The sequence below is a fragment of the Ursus maritimus genome, unplaced genomic scaffold (assembly GCF_017311325.1).
Source record: "Ursus maritimus isolate PB19 unplaced genomic scaffold, ASM1731132v1 scaffold_3, whole genome shotgun sequence".
Taxonomy (NCBI): domain Eukaryota; kingdom Metazoa; phylum Chordata; class Mammalia; order Carnivora; family Ursidae; genus Ursus; species Ursus maritimus.
The window spans coordinates 87,115,099-87,137,691 of NW_024425563.1; the positions used below are offsets into that span (position 1 = coordinate 87,115,099).

At 35.0% G+C, this 22,593-nt stretch overlaps 1 protein-coding gene across 1 annotated transcript in view; it reads right to left on the minus strand.

Annotated features, from left to right (window-relative positions):
* The window catches only part of COG5 (component of oligomeric golgi complex 5), a 277,974-nt gene that overhangs the window by 83,503 nt on the left and 171,878 nt on the right, over positions 1-22,593 (minus strand). The window contains exon 11 of the mRNA XM_008703618.2: positions 703-784. Coding sequence (XP_008701840.2) covers positions 703-784 — 82 coding nt within the window. The remainder of the gene's footprint in view (positions 1-702; positions 785-22,593) is intronic.

Consider the following 22,593-nt stretch of genomic DNA (forward strand, 5'->3'; position numbering starts at 1 on the left):
ATTTCATGACAAAAAAAAAACTGACAAATTTTGGAGATTATGTTTGAATAAGCAACTTTTAATTCATGATGAAGGTATTTCCTTTTTTTTAAGATTTTATTTATTTGAGAGAGAGAGAGAGTGAGAGAGAGAGAGAGCATGAGCAGTGGGGAGGGGTAGAGGGAGAGGGAGAAGCAGACTCCCCGCTGAGCAGGGAGCCGAAAGCAGGGCTTGATCCCAGGACCCCGGGATCATGACCTGAGCTGAAGGCAGGCGCTTGACCAACTGAGCCACCCAGGCACCCATGATGAAGGTATTTCATCTGTTCATTCATCAAATCCTCATTTTTAATAATAAGGAAATAACTATTAAGTCTCATATTTTAATACCTTTTAGTTAGAAAATAATTCTGTAAGCATCAACTAAATTCTTCAACATCAACTGCTTTACACAGGAAAACTTCAGAGTTCCTCTATGTTTGAATTATGGAGAATTAACTCATTCTTCTGGAGAATTTGATTCCACATACTAATTATAAAAAACATAAAAATTTAACTTATTGTTTATAAAACAAAATACATGGCTACCATAAGAAATGACAATCAGCCAATGAGTTTTAAAAAGACGTGTACTATAAACCAATAAAGCAAAAGTTCTTGACATTACATTTTAAAGCATGTGGAAAACTTTGAAATGTAACAGCAGAATAAATAGCATACTTACAATCTGTTGCCATGCGAAATTGAGAAGAAAGTGCTTGAGTAACTGAATTCCAAAAAGTGTACAAAATTTCAGGTTGTCCATCCTGTGACCCAAAAAAGGGTATATATTCATTAATCATTAAAAACTGTAATGGATAAGAAGATATAACATTAAAACTTTATTAAAAATGTATTGAAATGAAATCTTCTAAGACATCTAACAATGGAATTAAGTAACTAAATAGAAATATACAGATGACTCAAATTACATTTCATGTTCTCATGTTCAAGTAATCAGTCATCATCCTCTGCTATGCGTGAGCTTGGGCAAGTTGTTTAGTCATTCTGAGCCTCCTTCCATCTGTAAAATGGTGATGCCTACATTTCATTGCAGTATTATTATAAGGATTAAAAAGTTTACAAAAAGTAGTTTTGGGACAGTCCCTGACATATAATAAGCCCTTAGTGAATTTAGTTATTATTATTATAATTGTTATTACCATCTTCCTTACATATACAGAAGGTAATTGTGTGACTGTAACAAAACAATGAACAAAGCAAGCCTAGACCAGAATGATCACCAGAGTATAATTCACCAATTACAAGAGAGAACTGCCTAAAGTATAAATACAGTTAAAAGTATTTTTTAAAGACATATTTATTTATTGAGAGAAAGAGAGAATGAGTGGGGGAAGAACAGAGGCAGAGAATCTTTCAAGCAGACCCCCTTCTGAGCGAGAACCCTGACTCTGGCTGGATCCCACAACCCATGAGATCATGACCTGAGCTGAAACCAAGAGTCAGATGTTTAACCAACTAAGCCACCCAGTTGCCCCCAGTTAAAAAAATTTTTTAAAGTCACAGGAATTACTACTATTCAGCACCATACTTCATTCAACTTTGAATAAGTGTTTTAGAAAGCAATCACTAAGAAGAAAAGAGAAATATTAGTTCAAGTATTTGTTAAAACAAGACAAAAAAACCTTAATACTGTTAAACCAGAATCACACTTCTAATAACTCTACCAAGTACTTTCAAGGTATTTCTACATGTGTGGTACACAATATCAAATTGCCAATGTTCTACTTTTGAAGTATGAAAATGACAATTCATATGCTTAGCCCTAATAACAATAAAATACACCTAATATTCAATTATGTCATAAAAATGAGAAAACTCTAATTCTGTTTTATTTGGACATGCAACAAATAAAATTCCAATTTTCAAGGTTATAAAAGAAAAAAATGACCAATTAAAAGTATTGATTTCTCACTTTTATACCTATGCACACATACTTCTGTTTTCATTGTTTAAGAAATCTTCTGCTTTGAATTCAACTGAGTATTGTATACCATAAAAAAGGCAAATCAAGTAATTGTTCACTTCTTACACAGTGATCAGAAAATAGATTCAGAGTCCTAAGATTTTATGTAATATGTGTATTGCTATCATGTACCTTAAAGGAAATGTTTTCATATTAAAAAACTTTTATAATATACCACATTAACAGAATGAAGGACAAAAAGCATGTGACCATCTCAGCTGATACACACTAAAGCATTTGAAAAAATTCAATACCCTTTCATGATAAAATCACTCAAAAAGTTAGGAACAGAAATTACCTCAACGTAATAAAGGCCATATATGAAAAGTCCAGCAAGAACAGCAAAATGGTGAAAAACTGAAAGCTTTTACTCTGGATAAAGAAAATATGATGACTATATATCTAATTCTACACACACATACATACCCTTAGGGAAGAAAACTTGGGTCATTCTTGCTTAAGAATACAAACACAAAATTCTCAGACATGAAAGCAAACTGATTTCAACAGGTATTAAAATAATTATTTGAATAGTCTAAACAAGTAGGACTTATGTCCCCAATTTAATTATTATTTAGTATTAGGAAACCTATTAATATAATAACTTAATGTCTCCAATAAGGAAATCCACAGAATAATTTAGCTGACTGAATTCAAGGCAATTAATACTTTTAATTTAATAAAATACTTAATACACAATCATATTTTTAAAAAAAAATTCATAGAAAATGATGCATAAAATGGTAGTAAAAACCCACAAAATTTAGGGTTGCCTGGCTACTCAGTAAGTAGAACATGTGACTCTTGATCTTGGGGTCATGAGTTCAAGACCCATGTTGGGTGTAGAGATTACTTAAAAAAATAAAATCTTTAAAAAAAAATACAGTATTTTCTATCTTAACTATCTTTAAGTGTACAGTAGTGTTAACTGTATGTATCTTATTATACAACAGACCTCTAGAACTTTTTTATCTTGCAAAACTGAAATACTGTACCTACTGAACCCTTCTTTCTCCCCCCAGCTGCTTCCAACCACCTACCCTACCTACTTTCATTTTCTAAGAGTTTAACCACTTTAGTATACCTCAGGTAAGTGGAACCATGTCTTTTTGAATGGTTTATTTATCACAACATCCTCAAGTTTCATCCATGTTGTAGCATGCGACAGGATTTCCTTCTTTCTTAAGGCTATATTTGTGTGTGTGTGTGTGTGTGTGTGTGTGTGTGTGTGTGTGATATTCTCTTCATCCATTCATTCATCAATGGACAATAGGATTGTGTCTATCTCTTGAGTATTAGGAATAATGGTGCAATGAACGTGGGTGGGCAGATATCTCTTCTCGATCCTGTTTTCAATTCTTTTATGTGTCTCCAGGAGTGAGATTACTGGATCATATGGTAATTCTACTTTTAAATTTTTGAGGAACTTCCCATGCTGTTTTTCTCAGCAGCTATACCATTTTACATTCTCATCAACAGTGCACAAGGGTACCAATGTCTCCATATCCTTACCAATACGCTGTTCTTTGATGAATGCAAGGTGACATCTTACTATTCAGACTTGCATTTCCTGATGACTAGTGACGCTGAGCATCTTTTCATGCGCTCATTGATTACTTCTATGCCTTCTTTGGAGAAATGTCTATTCAAGTCCTATTTACACATTCTTTAATACAGTTTTTTTTGTTGTTGTCGTTGAGTTGTGGGAATTCTTTATATATTCTGGAGACTAATGCCTTATCTGATATATGACTTACAAGTATTTTCTCCCATTCTGTATGTTGCATTTTTATTCCTTTGTCACACATAAGTTCTGAAGTTTGATGTAGTCCCATTGGTCTGTTTTTGCTTTTGTTGCCTCTGATTTTTTTTTTTTTTTTAGATTTTTATTTATTTATTCGACAGAGATAGAGACAGCCAGCGAGAGAGGGAACACAAGCAGGGGGAGTGGGAGAGGAAGAAGCAGGCTCATAGCAGAGGAGCCTGATGTGGGGCTCGATCCCATAACGCCGGGATCACACCCTGAGCCGAAGGCAGACGCTTAACCGCTGTGCCACCCAGGCGCCCCTGTTGCCTGTGATTTTGATCTAATGTATGAAATCACTGCCAATTCCAATTTCATGAAAGCTTTTCCCCTATGTTTTCTTTTAGGAGTTTTATAATTTTAGGTTTTACATTTAGGACTTTAATTCATTTTGAATTAATTTTTGTATATGGTGTAAGGTAAGGGTGCCTTTTTTTCTTTTGTGCAAGGATATCCAGTTTTTCACAGCACCATTTTTTGAAGAGACTAGTGACAGATAATTTGTGTGAACCTCTTTATTCTATATACCATTATTTGTTTTGTTTTATCTGAAGTTAATACTACCACTATTGCTTTCACTTGAGAAATGTTTGTCACTCCATTTAGTTTAATTCTATATTATTTGCTTTTGATGTGATGTCTTATAAATAACACATTTTAGTTTTATTTTTAAATATAACTTTTGACTCTTAATAAGAAATTACAAACCAAATATGTTTTCCTAATAGTTGTTCTTGCTTTTATCATTTCATTTTATGCCTTCTTTGTATTTCCTTTGTTTTCTGTGTTTGTTGTGTGGATTATTTTTGTTTCCTTTCATCTCCCCCAGAGGTTTTTTTCTTGCATTTCTTTCAGATGTATCATTATTCCTATAATTAACCATAAATTCCTTTGAGGTAAATCATCTTTTGTAATTCCATAGAACTACTGAAACAGATTTCTAGAAATAGAAATTCTTCAAGGCTTTAGAGAATTGCCAAAATAAACAAGAAAATTCTAATTCCTTGACACACTCTTTTAAAAGAAAATATTGAGTCCCAAATAATCTGGCTATTTCCTCCTTCTTAGTGACAAGTCACTCAAAACTTGAAATCCATGAAGTACATACTTTTAATCAGAGAACTCAGACAAACCTTGGCCAAGAAAATGACATTTTCTGAATGTGCATTATGTAACAGGCACTACAGGATGTTATCTCATTTAAACCTTAAAACAACCCCTAACATGTAAACTCCAGGACCGCAGAGGCACCATTTTTTGTCTGTTTTAACACTGTAATTTCAGCATTGAGAATGTGACCCAGACATAAAAGACATACAATAAATATTTATTGAGCGGATGAAAAAAATCTCAAAAGAAGGCATTCTTAGTCCCTTTCTAGAGAGAAAACAGAAGCTCAAAAAGATAAGGTGACCTGCTTAGAATTAAACAGAAAGTAGCAGAACTGGGATTTGATCTAAGGTCTGTTTGATATATGAGGTATTATTCTTCCTTAATTTGACTTACAAAACCTTTATGACTTGATTTTCTTAGCCCATTTTTCCTGTTTCACACCACTGAGGTCAAAGATTCAACCACACTCAAATTCTTTCAGGTTCTTGAAAGTTCTTTTGTAAACTCTTAAGTTAGCTGTTTTTAAAACCCACACCTTCTTCTGAGTTCAGTGATTCCTCTCTTGGTTGCCCTAGGTTCGACGTATTCTGTTGTATACTTCTATAGCATCCCATATTCCCCATCATAATGATGTTTTTCTATGTGAGAAAGGAACAGAGTAGTGGTTAAGAAGAGGAACTCTGGAGCCAGAATATTGAGGTTCAAATCCAGACCTTACCACTGACTGTGACCGTGGATAAGCTCGTTTCTCTATACTTCAGTATCCTCATCTATTAAATGGAAACCCGTTTCATACATTACCACGAAGATTATATGGGTTAATTCTGATGAAGTGCTTAAAATGGTGCCTGGCATAGGAAGCATTATATAAATATTTGTCATCCCTGCTAATACTCTTTGTAATATATAACCAAAATAACTAATATGTCTCACTGTATCTCCAGTGACTGCTACATAGTACTATCTACTATTATTGTGATGGTTACTTTTATGAGTCAACTTGACTGGCTATGGGGTGCCCCAGGTATTTGGTCTATATACTTCCGGTGTGTCTGTCAGGGGATTTCTGGATGAGTTTAACAGTTGAATGGGTAGAATGAGTGAAGGGTAGAAATGTGTTGAATGGGTAGAACGAGTGAACCCATAATGTGGGTGGGCCTCATCAATCAGCTGAAGGCCTAGGAGATCAAAAAAGGCTGAGAAAGAATTCCTTCTGCCTGACTTTCTTCAAGCTGGAATATCAGGGTTTTTTTTTTCCTGCTTTATGACTCAAACTGAAAGAGTGTCTCTTCCTGAGTCCTCAGCCTACGGACCTTTGGGCCAGAACTACACTATTGGCTCTGCCAGGTCTCAAGCCTTTGGATTCAGAGTGGAACTGTACCATCAGTTCTCCTGGGTCTCCAGTTTACTGACTGAGATGTTGGGACTTATCAGCCTCCAAAATGTGAGTCAATTCTTTATAATAAATCTTTCTCTCTATATATATAGATCCTACTGATTCTGTTTCCTTGGAGAACGTTTATATAGCTATTGAAGAAAATGAATGAATGAATGAATCAATCAATCAATTAATCAACTAGTCAAGTCCAAAGACTTGTCATACTAAGAGCTAGAGTCAGTTACCAAAGATGTATACTAAAAAGCACACACAGTTGTTGGAACAAGAAAGGACATGAAAAGTGCTTCAGAAAGATAAAAGAAGATGAAGCATATTCAGACAGATTCAGACAGATGGGAAAGTTTAGAAGATGATAATGAAAATGTAGATTTGGGGATAGGATATTACAACAAAGAGTTTATATATATGTATATATGCTTCTGTATAAGTATATGATGTGCACATATACATACTATATAATTCTGCCAAAATGTAAAGAGATGTTAACTCTATCAAAGAATTATCAAAAATTTTGTCAAAGCCACAATATATTACAAATACAAATACCTGCAAAAAATAGGAAAATACAAAGATACATAAAAAAATCATTTTACTTACACTTTCAAACCAAATTAGCATGTCACATAATTGCTCCTAAGTATGTTGAAACAAAATTAATTCTAGATTTTAATAATTCAACTAGATTTCAACTGGAAGGATATTTGATATTAATCTATTTACAATCTACATCCAATACTGTCTTACTTTCTTAGTCTATTTCGGCTGCTGTAGCAAAAATGCCATAAACTGGGTGACTTAAAAAGAACACAAACGTTTTTCTCACAGTTCTAGAGGCAGGAAGTCCAAGATCATAGTTCTGGCAGATTCAGTGTCTAGTTAGGACCTTCTTCCTTACAGATGGCTGTTTTCACTGTAACCTCAAATGGCAGAAAAGAGGAGCTAGTTCTCTGCGGTCTCTTTATTGTGAAGGCTCTACCCTCAGGACCTAATCACTTCCTAAAGACCCACCTCCTAATAGCATCACCTTGAGGGTTAGGATTTCAACATATGAATTTTATGAGAATAGAAATATTCAGACCACAGCACTTTCACTAAGTTCAATGCAATCATGTTATCAGATCATTTATGGGAAATGTTTGCAACTTAAAAAACTCTTGGCTTAGTTTCTTAGTTATAAATAGAAACAATACTATAATTCTGAAACTTAGCTGGACCTTTGGCTGAGACCAATAAGCTGAAAATAAAGCAAAAATCAGATGTATTTTAAAAATAAATAATATAGGGGTGCCTGGCTGACTCAGTTGGCAGAGAACACAAGTCTTAATCTCAGGGTTGTGAGTTCAAGCCCCACATTGGGTGTGGAGCCTACTTTAAAAAAATTTTTTTTTAAAAAATATATAAATAGTATAAAAATAAAATATACAGGAAATTCTAAAACATTATGTTTGGATGAATCTGTTATTTAGAAGAACAGCTTGATCTTTGACTGCTTTTGTCATTGATTTTGACTTAATTAAATATATATAGAGAAACTTAGAATGATTGGACAAAATTGATTTCAAAGCAGATATTATTCAGTTTATCTTTATAACATGGAAACTACCATGGGTTTTCTTGCTAAAATGTATATGATAGTACCTTACTGCACATAGTTATAAGGTCCAAACCTTCAAGTGAACATTCTTGCATTTAGGTGTGGTGAAAGAGTATGGGCTTTGAAGTAAAATAACCTTGACTTACACCCAAGGTCTGACATTTACTGGCTCTGTAACCTTGGGCAGGTCCTTTATCTTTCTGAGCTTGTAAGCTATGTAAACAATAGGGATAATAATAATCTATAGAATTTACTGTTATGAAGAGTCAGGATATCTTGGGCTAGATTCCAAAGAAGACTGGAATTTACCATACAGATGGGAAGAAGAGATGAGCAGAGAGCATTCCAGACAGAGGGATGAACGGAGCACAAAGATGTGAAAAGCATTTTTTCTTTTTTAAGATTTTTAAATTTTTTAAAAATATTTTTAAATTTTTAAGTAATCTCTACACCCAATGTGGGGCTCCAACTCACAATCCTGAGATCAGGAGTCACACGCTCCACCAACTGAGCCAGCCACATGCCCCATGAAAAGCATTTTTCTGTTCTCTGAATGCGTGGTGAGCATTCAGGGAAAAAGGGAAGTGGTAAGGACAGAAAGTAAGACAAGAATCAGATCAAGAAGTGTTTTAATTCATCATGTAGATATCAGTGAAATATTTAAGGATTTTAATGAGAGAATACCATGATTAAACTTGTGTTTTAGGTAAATCACTCTGATAATAATGTGGAAGATGAACAATATGTGGGGTGGTAGTGAGCCTGCAGATAAGATCAGTTATGAATTTGCTGAAAAAAAAATGTAGGTGAAAGGGTCTTTACTATGGCAGCAGGAACACTGATGGGACTTGATGAACAACTAAATATATTTATGAAGGGCTAGGACTAGATATATTTGTATAGGACTGGGAAGATGGGAGATTGATCAATCTAAATGGAATTTTAGCAGGGGCAGCAGGTAGGCAGAGAAAGATTAGCTCATTTAGACTTACGCTTCTAGAATCTGTGGGGCATCCAAGTGAAGATGATCTAAGCGAGTAAATATGAATCTCTTGCTAAAGAACAAGATCTAAGCTGAAGAAAAGGATACAGGTGTGATCAGCATTTGGAGGTTGCAGAAACTGCTAGCATATGCGAGCTTTTTTCTACTAACTGCATGTAGCATGAGAAGGAAAAAATGTTGATGATGGGATCTAGAAGAACAACATTATGTAAAGGTTGGCAGAAGAAATAATTCAGAGTAGAGAAAAGGAGTAAAAAAAAAAAGATTGGTCACAAGTTAGTAACTGCTAAAGCTGGATGATGGGTACACTGTCAATCAGTGTCTGTACTTTGGCTCTCTACTTTGGTGTTAGGTCTGAAATTTTACAAATAAATTATTTCTACAGGACCGGTAAGTGGAGGAAGAAGAGTCAATGAAGGATTCTGAAGACTAGTAGTATCTATGAAGGAGGAAAGCGCTAAGCAGAAGAAACATTTATTGCCTCAAAGGAGTGAAATAAAAGAAGGTTATAGAGGTAAGAAGAATGATTTAGTAGTTGGGTCATCAGAATGAATTTAACAAGAACCATTTCAATGCAGAAGCTTGATTTCAGTGTTTTGCAGCAAAACAGAAATAAGAAAGTAGACAGATACACAAAGTAGCTTACTCAAACCTGCGCATGAAGGGAAAAAATACTTAGGTGGAGATAGAGGTTGGTTTTAGATGGTAGACCCTTGACAGTGGGTAGCCAGGAAAGGCTGGTATTGGAGGAAGGAGAGAATGTTCTAGGAAAGGGTAGACTATAAAACAAAAGTAGAGGGAAAAGTCTGAGAAAAAGAAAAAAAAAAAGATAAAATCTACCTATATCTTTGAGACAAAGAGAGAGTAGAGGATCAGTTCAGATAAAGAGTTTATAAGTTAGTGCTTAATGAGAGATGGTCAGAGGGAAGTAGAGGGAGTTAAGATTAAAAAAGAAGAGAAAGTAAAAGACTGAGCAAAAATTCTGTGCCAGACATCTCTGTGGAGAGATCATGTTGTAAGAAAGCCTGTAGACTTGATCAAAGAACCCAAATATATATGAATTTTAAATCAGCTCTTAATTATCTTCTGCATTCAAAGCAGAGGGATCCTCATGAGGCAAACAGAAGACCAAAAAAAAAAAAAAAACTTTTACTGGAAAATATCCTTCAGGGAGAAACATTTTGCTGTGTTAATTACAAAAGAAGGCAGACACAAATTCAGTAGGGACTTCGAGATGAACACCACAGAGCAAAATGAGAAAGCCTATACAAAAGAATTTTGGCTGAAGCAAAATGTTGGCTTTTATATGTATATTGTTCAAAGAAAAAGAACAATACTTTTGGTACATTCTACTTTTTGTTTTTAAAAATGGGGGATTAGACTAAAGTGGTAGTGGGAGGTAGTGAAAAGTAGTCAGATTTCAGATACTTTTTTTAAGATTTTTAAAATTTATTTGACAGAGAGAGACACAGCGAGAGAGGGAACACAAGCAGGGGGAGTGGGAGAGGGAGAAGCAGGCTTCCGCTGAGCAGGGAGCCTGGTGCGGGACTTGATCCCAGGGCCCTGGGATCATGACCTGAGCCGAAGGCAGACGCTTAACGACTGAGCCAACCAGGCGCCCCAGATTTCAGATACCGTTTGAAGGTAGAACAGATAGGGCTTGATATAAAATGTATAGAGTTAAACAGAAAAATTATAAACAAAATGTTAACAGATTATTTCTGGGTGATAGGATTACATATGATGGTTTCTTCTCTCTTTTTAATTTTTGGACGAGTAATTAGATAATCTAACTTAATTATAAACAGAAGAATACATTTTTGATGTAAAAATATTCAATACTGAAATAAATAAGGCAAAAATTTAAAGTTCCTCCTCAAACTCAAATCCTATACTCTTCCCTAGAGAGTACTGTTAAACTACAGCACAAAAGGGTTTTAAAGCCCTTTCTATATAGTTTATTGTGCTGCTCAACCTTTTTTCATTATTGTCCCTTCAAAGAGAAAACTAAAGTAAATTAATTGCATACAAATATATAATACATATATCATGCTTATATAATTATAGTGTACTTAATTTAAATTTAATTTAGTTTCTTGCTAATAAGGGAAATTAAATACTAATAAATAAGATTTTGTAGGGCAGGGTTGAGCTGTAGAGGCCACAAACCATTATAATATCTAAGATGTTTTGTGCCTCCCCTTTCCCCGCAAAACAAAACAAAACAAAACAGCAGAACTATTTCTCCCTCTTGGGGTCAATATTGCCCTTGTTGAGAATGCATGGCTTACTGGTATTTAAAATTTCTGATTAGATTTAGTATGAGCCATGCTCTCCTTAAATCCAGTCCCACAGCTTCCCTTGCCATATTCTTTTTGGTTTCATCCTCCTCCTGGGGTACTCCTTGTTGCCTCCTCCGTTACAGTGTTTCCCAAACTCACCCAATGGAAAATATTTTTTGATATGCACTACAAAATATGCTTACTTATTTAAAATTATACAAGTACTACTATGTTAAGATACGTATAATATAAAATATATGAAATAGTTTAAAGGATAAAACTTTTTAAATGTATGGGTAGAAATTATAACTATCTTTCTCCACATCAAACTGCATACACCTCTTTGGAAAATACAGTTCTATATGAAGTTTATAAGTTGCATTTTCTTTGGACTCCATCTAGGTACCTTTCTTTTTTCTCTATAGCCAATTTCATCCATCATCATGGCTTTGACTGCCATCTATGAATTCATGTCTCTCAAATTTATGTCTCTAGCCTCAGCCTCTATTCTGAGCTTCAGTTCCACATATTAAATTGCCTGACATCTTCACATGGATGTCATATGAATGAACACCTGAACATAGAGCTCATCATCTTTCTTTCTTTCTTTTTTTTTTTTTAAATGTAGGCTCCACACCAAGCACGGAGCCCAATGAGGGACTTGAACACACGACTGTGAGATCAAGACCTGAGCTGAGATCAAGAGTTGGACACTTAATCAACTGAGCCCCTCATCACCTTTCTTCTTATTTACCTCTCAGTTTATGTTCGTAAATGAAATCAGTACTATCTCCCAGAACCTTTGTCAAACCCGAACAAAGTCATCTTGATACCTTCTTCTCCATCTCACCATTTCTAATGTATTACTAAGATGTATCAGTTTTATCTCCTAAGTAATTCTCAAATCACTCCCCTTGTCTCCCATTTTCACTGCCATCAATGTTAATCATTGTTACACGCCAAATCATTTCCCCACAAAATTCGTATGTTGAAATCCTACGTTTCCCATACCTAAGAATGTCACCATACTGAGAGATACAGTCTTTAGAGAATGAAGTTAAAATGGGATCATTGGGATGGACCCTAGTCCAGTAAGAAGAGGATATATGAACACAGACACATATAGAAGGAAGATGGTCTGAAGACACAAGAAGAGGACAGCCATTTACAAGCCAAAAAGAGAGTCCTGGAACAAAGAGATCCTTCCCCAGTGGCTCTCAGACAGATCCAACTCTGTTAAACATCCTGACCCCAGACTTCTAGCCTCCAGGTATGAGAAAACACATTTTTTTTTGTTAAACCACTCAGTTTGTGGAACTTCATTACAGCAGCCCTAGGAAACTAAAACAACCCTCGCTATCTCTTTCTGAATTCCTGCAACAGGCCACCTTTCTCTAGAGTTGGCCCCCTCCAATCTACACCCCACAGTGTAACTAACATTAAAAACTATAAATATGAATCATGTCACTTGTGCTTAAGATAAAAGTTCAAAATCTGTAAAATAGTACATGGACCTCTTCTGGGCACTCTAGGCACATTACGAAATACTCTTCCCCCTCCAGCCACATTGGACTTCTATCGGTCCCTGAAAAGGATAATGCTCCATTCTTTTTATATACTTCTCCCTTTCACCAAGCCAACTCATCGTTAACATCCAAGCTTTTTAAAATTCATTTAATGAGGTCACATTATGTATTTTCATAGAACCCTGAAAGTCTTTGTAAGCTATCACAATTATAAACCAGCACTTATACAATTGTTTGGTTAATGTTTACTTCTCCAATTAGTACCTGATTCTGTTCTGCTCATTCTGGTATCTCCAGTCACTATCACAGTGCCTGGAATATGGAATACGGCAGGCACTCAATAACAATTTAATAAGAACTTAGACATACTCCATTTTCCTAATATTCTGAAATATTTTACTATAATCTAACAAAAAGTAATCGTTTGCTTGTAAATATATGCTATGCAGACAAAACTACTTAAAGAGCTACTAAAAATTTCTATTTCATTTCTTCTTTACTTTGAGGAAATAGTGAGATTCCAAAAGATATATATGTTCCTACAGTTAAAGGATTCCTCTCAATGCAAAAACTCATTTTTATGGAGATATAATCTAAAATAAATATAGTAACAACTGAAAACTTTTCATATATAAAGTAAGCCAGCCTCCACCAAAAGCAATTTCACTAGATCTTTTAAAATCATGTGTCTTTAAAAGTTTTATTATGGTCTTAAGTTTGATGTGTATTATGTATTAGATAAATTATACTGTTAGAAAACATATATTTTACTACGGACTTTAGTTGTGGTGTTATTTATTTTCTTCCCCTCCCCCAGAATATAAACAAATGCCTGAATTCTTTTACAATCAGTTAAATTAGTACCAACATGACTAAGAATATCCAAACATTCACATTCATAATTCATTTTTTCTCACATACAGACATGTACATATACACAAAAGCATGCTTAAATGCGGATTCATGCTGAAATTCAGATCCTTAAAGATCTTTAGTTTCTCTTGTTAAATAAAGGACAGAGATACAAATTAAAGTGAAATAATATAATGCTTGCCTTAAAATATCAAATTAACATGCCATGGCTTAATTCTCTCTAGTCAACAGAATTAACATGATAAGTAATGTACCAGTGAAACTACTTTTCAAGTATCTAGCTCTTATTTCCCATTTCTTTCCCATATTTGTATCAACCAAACAGTAAGGCAAATATTGGCCTACTGTTTCCTTCTTCAAAAAGCAGAAAAGCAAGAATAGAAAAACTTATGTTAATATGTTATTCTAAAAAATCAAGAAATTCAGCAATATCAGATGGTGGAGAGGAAGACCCATCTCTTGCCCACCCACAAAAACACTGACTTAACAACAATATATGGTCTAAAACTCCTTTACTAGAACTCCAGAAACCAGTTAAGAAATCACAGTACCCCACGCAAGCTCAAAGTCAAGAAAAAAGGCATTGAAATGGTAATAAAAATCATTTCGTTTCAATCATGTCACTTCCTCTCTCAAGCTAGCACAGCTCAGAACTGGGAGGAAAATTCCAGCTAGCATTTTCTCCCTTGGGAGGGAAAGAGAAAAGTAGAATGTACATGACCTTGTATGTACAACACCCTAAAGAGTCCATTTAAAAAACTGTTAGAATAAATGAATTCATCAAAGTTGCAGAATACAAAACCAACCCATAAATATCAGTTGCATTTCTACACACTAATAACAAACAATCTGAAGAGGAAATCACAATAGTAATCCCACTTACAAAAGCACCAAAAAGAATGAAATGCTTAGAATAAACTTAACCATTGGGGTAAAGGACTTGTACACTTAAAACCACAAAACACTGTGGGAGGAAATTAAAAATGACACAAATAAACAAAACATTATCTGGTGTTCCTGGGCTGGAAGACTTAATACTGTTAAAATGTACATAGCACCCAAAGCAACCTAAAGATTCAATGCAATCACTATCAAAATCACAAAGGAATATTTTGCAGAAATAGAAAAAAAAAAAAACATTTAAAATTCACATGGAATCTCAAAGGACCCCAAACAGCCAAAACAACCTTGAGGAAGAAAAACAGAGCTGGAGGTCTCAGACTTCCTGAGTTCAAAACATATTACAAAGCTCATCAAAAATAATATGGTACTAGTATAAAGACAGACATATAAACAAATGGAACAGAATAGAGAGCCCAGAAATAAATCCTCACATACATGGTTGTATGATCTCTGACGAGTGTTCAATAGCTACAAAATGGGGAAAGGATAGTCTGTTCAACAAATGGTGTTGAAAAAAACTGGATATCCATGTGCAAAAGAAAGAAATTAGACCTCTGCTTTACACCACATATAAAAATTCAAAATGAATCAAACCCCTAAATATAAGACCTAAAATTACAACGCTTATAAAAGAAAACATAGGGGAAAAGTTTCATAATATTGGATTTGGTGGTGATTTCATGGATTTAACATCAAAACTACAGGCATCAAAAGCAAAACTAAGCAAATGGAGCTACATCAAACTTCAAAACTTCTGTGTGGCAAATGAAATAATCAACAGAAAAAAAAGGCAACATACAGAATGGGAGAAAATATTTGCTAGCCATATATCTTGAAGTCCAGAATACGTGAAGAACTGCAGGGCAACTGGCTGGCTCAGTCGGTTGAGCATGTCACCCTTTATCTCAGGGTCAAGGGTTGAAGCACCATGTTAGGTGTAGAGCTCACTTAAAAAAAAAAAAAAAAAGCCAACAGAACACTTCTACAAACACAATGACAACAAGAAACAAATACCCCCATTAAAAAATGTGTAAAGGACTTGAGTAAACATTTCTCCATAGAAGACAATACAAATGGTTAACAAGCATATGAAAAGATCATTATCACTAATCATAGGAAATGCAAACCAAAACCATAATGAGATATGACCTCATACCTGTTAGGATGGCCACTATAAAAACCAAGAAAATAATAACTGTTGGTAAGGATGTGGAGGAATAGGACCCTTGTGCACTATGATGGGAATGTAAAATGGCCCAGTTGCTATGGAAAACACTATGGAGGTTCCTCAAAAAATTAAAAATAGAACTATCAAATGTCAAATGTTAACTAATTGGATTACTAAAAAGAAAGTAACATTTCATTTCAGCATCAGATTTCTACTTGAGCAAGCAGATTTCTTTTTATAAGATTTCTTTTTATAACAGAATACAGAAGTATACATTAAGCCTGACTAAAGCACTCCTGCATAGTTACTTAAGAGAACTATTAACGTCTCTCACTTGTACTTAAGTAGCTTTAATCCCTAATATAGACTAACTGATGCTGTAGAGAATTTTGAGGAAGTATACTTAATCCCTAGTATAGACTAATAGATGCTGTAGAGAATTCGGAGGAACCATAATTGGTTGCCGGTTAGAGAAGTCTATGACTCTTGACAGAAAGTTCAGTTCTTCTACAGAGTCTAAATATCATTTTTGCACACCAAGAATAAACCTATTACAGAAGTCTTTCTATAGGTCTTCCTACAATAAGCTTTCCTTCTTCAGATACTTTAATATTTTACCACTATAAACTACTAAAAGGTATTTTCTGTTAGTACTCCCATAGACTATCATAACAAGTACGTTCTTGTGAAGGGATCCACAAATGGAACAAATAGGACTGGAGAGGAAACCAGTGGGGAAATAAGTTGTCTAAAGGCAAGGAGTATGTCACTTTGGTCAAATTTTCATCCCAGCGCCCAGCAAAACATTCAATTATATTTTGTAAATATGCTCATTTCAGTATCAGATAGTATTTCCTTTCATAGGTCAAACATGAATTAGACATTTTATTTAAGGGGACACCTGGGTGGATCTGTCGGTGTGTCTGCCTTCAGTTAGGGTCATGATCCCAGGATCCTGGAATCGAGTCTTGTGTCTGGCTCCTTGCTCAGCAGGAAGTTTACTCCTACTTCTCCCTCTCCCTCTCCCTCTGCCTGTGCGCGCTCTCTCTCCCTCTGACAAAGAAATAAATAAAATCTTAAAAAAAAAAAAAAAAGACATTTTATCTAAGAAGACCCCAGGAAAAAAAAGAGCAAAAATTAAAAAGAAAAGAATCAGAGTGACTTTAAGGGTGCTTAAGCACTTTGAAAGTGTCATCATTACAGATGATCCTAATCAGTAAACAAATGTTATATTTCCAGTTGTGTTCATGTTCAGGACTTTCAAAAACCAACATTTGATACACGGTATGGAAAAGGTTATAGAGAAATAATTGGTACAGAGAGGGAGAGAGAAAGAGAAAGAAAGAGAAGGAAAGAACAGCATAAAAGTCGGAACCAAAATGAAGACATCAATTTTAAATTATAGGCAGTCCTAGACGAGTTCAATTTTCCAGAGATAGACATGTAGCTTTCTGTTGATTCTGACAGGTCTAAGATTTGTTTTAAATGTACAGAAAAGCAACAGGAACGAATTCTTTGGGGGTATCTGAAATCTATTATTTAATTTATTTTTCTTCTCTTACTACGCTGGGTTGGCCCTGCAGGGCAATGGTGAAAAGTAGCAAGGACAGTGGGCATCCTGGCCTTTTCCCTGACTGTAAAGGCAATGCTTTTCACATTATCAGTAAGAATGATGACTGTTAAAGGTTTTATTAGATATCCTTTATCAATTTAAGAAAGTCCCTTTCTCTTAGTTTGCCAGTATTTCTTATCATCGTGAATTTTGTCAAGTACTCTTTATCTACTGAGATGTATCATTTTTACTTACTGCTATGCTTGGTGTACTAATATTTTAAGATTTTTCAGTGTATATGCCTGAGCATGACTGGACTGTAATTTTCCTTTCTTGTAATCTTTAACCTGTTTGGTATAAAGGTTACTTTTTAGTCTCATAAAGTGAGTGAGGGAGGTTTTCTTCCCTTAAAAAAAGAAAAAAGAATGATCTCTTAAAATTTTGGTAGAAGTTGCTTGAAAAACCATTTGAGACTACTGGTTTCTTGGTATAAAGACTTTGAACTAGCAATTCAATTCCTTTCAAGGTTAAAGGACTACGCATAGTGTCTAACCCTACTTTAACAATTTTGACAAGTTATGTTTTTCTAGAAATGTGTGCATTTCACCTGCCTTTTAAAATTAGTTGGCATGAAGTTTTTCATGGTATCTTTTTTCCTTTAAACTTTAAATTCTGAACTTATAGAAAAATTTTACACTTAGAGAAAAGCTGCAAGAATAAACACCCTCCCCAAATCTTGTTTGTTCACTCCAATTCACCACTTGTTACCTAACAGTGAGCCACATCTACTTTATCACTATCGTTCTCTCTCGCTCGCTCTCCCTCTCTCATGCAAACAACTGAGAGGAACTTGTATATCAGAGTCCTGCACCACTAAATAATTAAGTGACCCCCTAGGAATAAAGACATTCTAAATACCCATACTACAATGATCAAACTTGGGATTTTTAACCTTGTTACACAGATCTCATATACCTTTCATATCCCGATTTCATGAACTGTCCAATGTTTTTATAGCATTTTTTTTTTTCTGGAACAGGAACTAGACCAGCATCATGTATTTTACAGTTTGCTGTCATATCCCTTTATATAAAGTCTTACCTACTATGAAACTATTTTTAATCTTTATCATTGATATTTTTAAGCAGTGAAGACTAGTTATTTTACAGATTGTCCAAAAGTTTAGATTTATCTTGTTTCCACATAATTAGACTCAGGTTATGCATCTTTGTCTGGAATACAACATGAGTAATATGTCCTCGGGATATCATGTATATTTGCAGGGTATTGGGGGTATTAATTGTGATTGCATAAAGTGTTATCTGAGTCTTCTACTGTATAGCAGCTACCTTTCTTTTTTGGAATTAATAAGCAATTACTGGGGAGACACTTTAATACCATGTAAATATACTGTTCCTTATCAAGCTCTCCTTCCTCCAGATTTAGCATCCACTGATGATTACTGACTGAATCAAAGTTTATTATAATAGTTGCAAAATAGTTATCTTTTTTATTTCATTGTTCTTTCTGTTTTCATTAGCTCACAGTTCATTTCAAGGGAGTTTTCCCTTCTTACTTGTCAGTCTATCCATCTCTTTCTTTAGCTTGACATACAGACCTCTGAATTTTTATTTTATTCAATAGGTTAAAATTCATTACTATCCTTACTTGTTGTGATGATCAGTTTTGGAGCAGTTATTTTCTAGCACAAGATATTCCACACTCATCTTCAATTTTCTTAGCTCCAAGCCCAGAACCAGCAATTTCTTTAAATAACCTTGATAGTATTCTGTCATCTTATTTTGAGTTGGTGCAATGCAAAATACACACTGTAATCTATACAATGTATGTATTCTGAATACCAGCCCTTAATCAGATATAGGATTTTAGTGAATTCATACAGTTCAGCACAATCCACTTTTAGAACAATCTCATCACCACAAAAGTCCCCTCTTTGTCCATCCATCCATCAAACCCTGCTCCAACACCCAGGGACAATCATTTATCTGCCTTCTATCTATAGTTTTCCTTTCACAGAAATTTCATATAAACAAAATCATACAACACGTACTCTTTTGAGTTTGGCCACTTTCACTTATAATGTTTTTAAGGTTTATCCACGTAGTCTAATATATTAGCATTTTGTTCCCTCTTATTGTAGAATGGTAATCTATTGTATAAATATATGACATTTTGTTTATTCACTGACCAGTTGATGGACATTTAGATTCTTTCCGGTATTTCGCTATTATGAATAACGCTGTTATAAACAGTTGTGTAGAAATCTTCTTTGTGGACACAGGTTTTCATTTCTCCTGGGTAAATACCTAGGAATGGAACTGCTGGATCATATGGAGAGTGTACAGTAAGAAACTGACAAAATGCTTTTCAAAGTGGCAGTACTATTTTACATTTCCACCAGCAATATATGAGCGTTCCACTTTTCTCCACGTCTTCACCAACACTTGTTACTTACTGATAGTCATTTTGATTCCACTGGTTGAGCAGTGAAACCTCACTGTAGTTTTGAATTGCATTTCCCTAATGACTAATATTGAGGTTTTATGTATATGATTATTATTCATTTGCATATCTTCTTGGTTAACCAGTCTATTAGTATCTTTTTCCCCCTTTTAATTCCTCCCTCTTGTGGCTCCCTAACCTCCTCCACCCCATCTCTTCTCTATGTAACCACTGATCCTGTTTCTATCATGATAGTTGTATTTTCCACAATTTTATAATCCAAGCAGTCCTTGTTGTGCATGGTACCGTGTTAACAGAAACTCAGGTATATCAGAACTATGCAAAGTAAGGACATAGTTTGAATGTGCATACGTTTCAGTAAACACAGTCCCATGGAAGTCAAGGACTGCCTATACACAGAATTGTAGAATACATCCTTTTCTCTTTGGAGTCTTCCCTTCAACATAATAATTTTGAGATTAATTATGTTTTCACACGTATCAGTAGTCCACATTTCTTTTTGTTGCTGATTACATTCCATTATATAGCTTTACCATGGTTTACTTATTCATTCACATGTTTATGGACACAGGTTGTTTAAGGTTACTGGCTATTAAATAAAAAGCTGCTAGTGGACATTTGTACGCAAGTCTTTTATGGTAATACTCTTTCATTTCTCTTAGATTAATACACTGGGGTATATTGCTGAGTTACATAGTAGGTGTATATTTAACTTTTTAAGAAACTGTCAAACTGTTTTCCAAAGTGGTGGTACAATTTTACATTTACCATCAGCAGTATGTGAGAATTCCAGTCACTCTATAACCTTACCAGCACCAACACTTGGTTTGGTCAGGTCTTTTAAATTTTTAGGTATGTGCTTATTTGACATCTATCTGTAAAGTATCCCTTTGAATCTTTTGTCTTATTTTCAAAATCAGACAAAAACAGAAACTGAATGCTTTCTGAGTTCTGAGTTTTTTAGGCAGGAAGTTCTTTATTAAACATATGATTTGCAAAATGACACTACAGATAAAAGACTGGTATCCAAGATCTACAAAGAACTTCTCAAACTCAATACACGAGAAACAAATAAACAAATCAAAAAATGGGCAGAAGATATGAACAGACACTTTTCCAATGAAGACATACAAATGGCTAACAGACACATGAAAAAATGTTCAAAATCATTAGCCATCAGGGAAATTCAAATCAAAACCACACTGAGATACCACCGTATGCCAGTCAGAATGGTAAAAATAGACAAGGCAAGAAACAACAATTGTTGGAGAGGATGTGGAGAAAGGGGATCCCTCCTACATTGTTGGTGGGAATGCAAGCTGGTACAGCCACTCTGGAAAACAGTGTGGAGGTCCCTTAAAAAGTTAAAAATTGAGCTACTCTATGATCCAGCCACTGCACTACTGGGTGTTTACCCCAAAGATACAGACGTAGTGAAGAGAAGGGCCATATGCACCCCAATGTTCATAGCAGCAATGTCCACAATAGCTAAATCGTGGAAGGAGCCGAGATGCCCTTCAACAGATGACTGGATTAAGAAGTTGTGGTCCATATATACAATGGAATATTACTCAGCTATCAGAAAGAACGAGTTCTCAACATTTGCTACAACATGGACAGCACTGGAGGAGATAATGCTAAGTGAAATAAGTCAAGCAGAGAAAGACAACTATCATATGATTTCTCTCATCTATGGAACATAAGAACTAGAATGATCAGTAGGGGAAGAAAGGGATAAAGAAAGGGGGGTAATCAGAAGGGGGAATGAAACATGAGAGACTATGGACTATGAGAAACAAACTGAGGACTTCAGAGGGGAGGAGGGTGGGGGAATGGGATAAGCTGGGGATGGGTAGTAAGGAGGGCACGTATTGCATGGTGCACTGGGTGTTATACACAACTAATGAATCATCGAGCCTTACATCGGAAACCGGGGATGTACTGTATGGTGACTAACATAATATAATAAAAAAACATTAAAAAAATTTAAAAAAAATATGATTTGCAAATATTTTCTCCCAGTATATACCTTGTCTTGTATTCTCTTAATGAAGTAATTTGCAGAGCGGAAATTCTTATTTTGAAAAAGTCCAAAATATCAGTTTTTTTTTTCTTTTATGGCTCAAGCTTCTGGTGTTGCATTGAAGAAACCTTTGCCTCCCCAAATTCACAAAGTTTTAATTTTGTTCCTCCAATCAGTTTTAGAATTTTAAGTCTTACATTTGGGTATCCATATGTTTCAGCATTATTTGTTAAAAAGACTATTGCGTCACCACTGAATTACTTTTGAAACTTTTTTTTTTAAAGATTTTATTTATTTATTCGACAGAGATAGAGACAGCCAGCGAGAGAGGGAACACAAGCAGGGGGAGTGGGAGAGGAAGAAGCAGGCTCCCAGTGGAGGAGCCTGATGTGGGGCTCGATCCCATAATGCCGGGATCACGCCCTGAGCCGAAGGCAGACACCCAACCGCTATGCCACCCAGGCGCCCCTTTTCAAACTTTTTTTGAAAATCAGTTTTCTATATAGATGTGAGTGTATTTCTGGACTTTCTATTCTGCATCAATGATATGGTCTCTAACTTGACAACAATGCCACACTTTCTTGAATAGGTAGTTTTGTAAGTCTGGAAATCAGGTAACGTTAAGCCTTCCAATTCTGCTCTTCTTTTTCAAAGCTGTGTTGGGTATCCTAGGTCCTCTGTATTTCTATTTGAATTTTAGATGCAGCCTGTCAATTTCTTCAAAACATCTCTTGGGATTATAGATCTATTTGGGAAGAATGGACCTCTTAACAGTGAATCTAGCAACCCATAAATCAGGTATCTCTCTCCATTTACTTAGGTCATCTTTAATTTCAGCAATATTTTATAGTTTTCAGTATACAGA